Source organism: Orycteropus afer, unplaced genomic scaffold, assembly GCF_000298275.1.
Source record: "Orycteropus afer afer isolate SDZICR_OR568_19922 unplaced genomic scaffold, OryAfe1.0 scaffold00531, whole genome shotgun sequence".
NCBI classification, from domain to species: Eukaryota; Metazoa; Chordata; class Mammalia; order Tubulidentata; family Orycteropodidae; genus Orycteropus; species Orycteropus afer.
In genome coordinates, this window is record NW_006922118.1 from 456,018 (window position 1) to 458,104 (window position 2,087).

The following is a 2,087-nucleotide window of genomic DNA, read 5'->3' on the forward strand; positions in this document are numbered from 1 at the left end:
AGTGGGTGTGGTTTGGGCTTTGCTTCTGTGAAGATTGACAGCCTTGGAGACCCTGTGGTGCAGTTCCACTCTGTCCTCTAGGGGCGCTGTGAGTCGGAATGGACTCCAGTGGGTGTGGTTTGGGCTTTGCTTCTGTGAAGATTGACAGCCTTGGCGACCCGTGGTGCAGTTCCACTTTGTCCTCTAGGGGCGCTGTGAGTCAGAATCCCCTCCAGGCAGTGGGTTTGGTTTGGGCTTTGCTTCTGTGCAAATAGGAGCGCTGGTAGCCTAGTGCCTAAGGCACTTGACTGCTAACAAGATGGCTGCTGGTTCAAATCCACCAGCCACTCCTCAGAAGGAAGGTTGGGCAATCTACTGCTGTAGTGATACTGCCTTGGAAACCCTCGACGGCAGTGACTTTGGTTTTGGATTTCCCAGTAAAGTCTCAGGCACAGGTTTCAGGGGAATAGGACTTGGCCGGATCTTTTATTTTTTTTTAATTGTGATTTGGGTGAAAGTTTACAGAGCAGATTCACTTTCCATACAGCAGTTTACACACACGTTGTGTCATGACATTGACTACAATTTACCCCAATACAACAGCTCCCCTCCCACTTCCTCCCCATAGTTACCTCTTCCCAGTGTCCATCCCTCCATGCACTCCTGCCCCTGAGCTGTCTCCCTGTGCACACACAGCCCTTCTTTCTCCCAGGATTGTTCTCTCCACGGAGTGTATCTACCTCAGGTACATGTTCAACTCCTATGCCTGTCTTTTGTTTGGCTGGAGGCCACAGGTGGGGGTTCAATTCCAGACCCCAAGGGCAGCTAGGGGCCATAGGCTCAGTGGTTCCACGAGGCTCTGTCAGACCAGCAAACCTGCTTCCCACCCCCCTCTTTTTTTTTAATGATTTTGAGTTTTGTTCCACATTGTTCTCCCTGTCTATCCAGGATCTCCTACATAGATTCCCCTCTGAGTGGTTGACAGTGGTATTGGCCAGATCTTTTTGGGGACAGGTCACCCACTACTCCCTGAGTGGTGCAGCAGTTAAACATTTGGGTCCTCACCCAAAGGCTGAAGGTTTGAATCCACACAGAGTTACCTCAGAGGGACGTCCTGGCAATCAGTTTCCAAAAAGTCACCCACTGCAAACCCTGTGGAGTACGGTGTGCTCTGACACCCGCAGGGGAGCCAGGAGTCAGAAGAGAGTCACCAACAGCACCTCTGGTTTGGGCTTTTGGTGCCCGGTTAGTGGCGTGCCTCCTACAAACAGTGAGAGTTCTCAGCTGCAAACTAAAAAGTTGGAGGTGCCTCAGAAGAAAGGGCTGGTGATCTACGTCCAAAAAATTCAGCCATTAAAACCCTGTGCAGCAGAGTTTGGCTCTGACACACGTGGGGTTGCTGTGAGTCGGAATCCACTCGATGGCAGGGGGTTCAGGTTTGGGTTGGTGGGATCTGGGGGTCCGTGCCCGACAGTGATGTTCGTGCGGTTTCCCCAGGACACCAAATATCGACCAACTCGCCAGGGAAGGAGTGAGGCTCACGCAGCACCTGGCGGCGGCACCCCTCTGCACCCCGAGTCGAGCTGCTTTCCTGACGGGGAGACATTCCTTGCGCTCAGGTGTGTGTCCTTGGGAACGGAGGGGCGGGACTGTCTGTGTCCTCTCACCTCACAGTGTCTCTAACTATGGAGTAACATGGTCAGGGGACAGAGAACCAAACCTGCTGTCATTAAGTCAGTTCCGACTCATAGCAACCCTCTAAGACAGAGTGGAACTGCCCCACAGAGTCTCCAAGGCTGTCAATCATCACAGAAGCAAAGTCCAAACCACACCTACTGCCTGGAGTGGATTCTGACCCACAGCGCCCCTAGAGGACAGACTGGAACTGCCCCCCAGGCTGTCAGTCTTCACAGAAGTAAAGCCCAAGCGACACCCACTGCTGTGGAGTCCATTCTGACCCACAGCGCCCCTAGAGGACAGAGTGGAACTGCCCACAGGGTCTCCAAGGCTGTCAATCTTCCCAGAAGCAAAGCCCAAACCACACCCACTGCCTGGAGTCCATTCTGACCCACAGCACCCCTAGAGGACAGAGTGGAACTGCCCCACAG

At 53.4% G+C, this 2,087-nt stretch overlaps 1 protein-coding gene across 1 annotated transcript in view; it reads left to right on the forward strand.

The window, feature by feature from the left end:
* LOC103209781 (arylsulfatase D-like) overlaps positions 1-2,087 on the forward strand; it is a 26,059-nt gene that overhangs the window by 6,560 nt on the left and 17,412 nt on the right. The window contains exon 5 of the mRNA XM_007955678.1: positions 1,477-1,598. Within this exon, the coding sequence (XP_007953869.1) occupies positions 1,477-1,598 (122 nt within the window). The remainder of the gene's footprint in view (positions 1-1,476; positions 1,599-2,087) is intronic.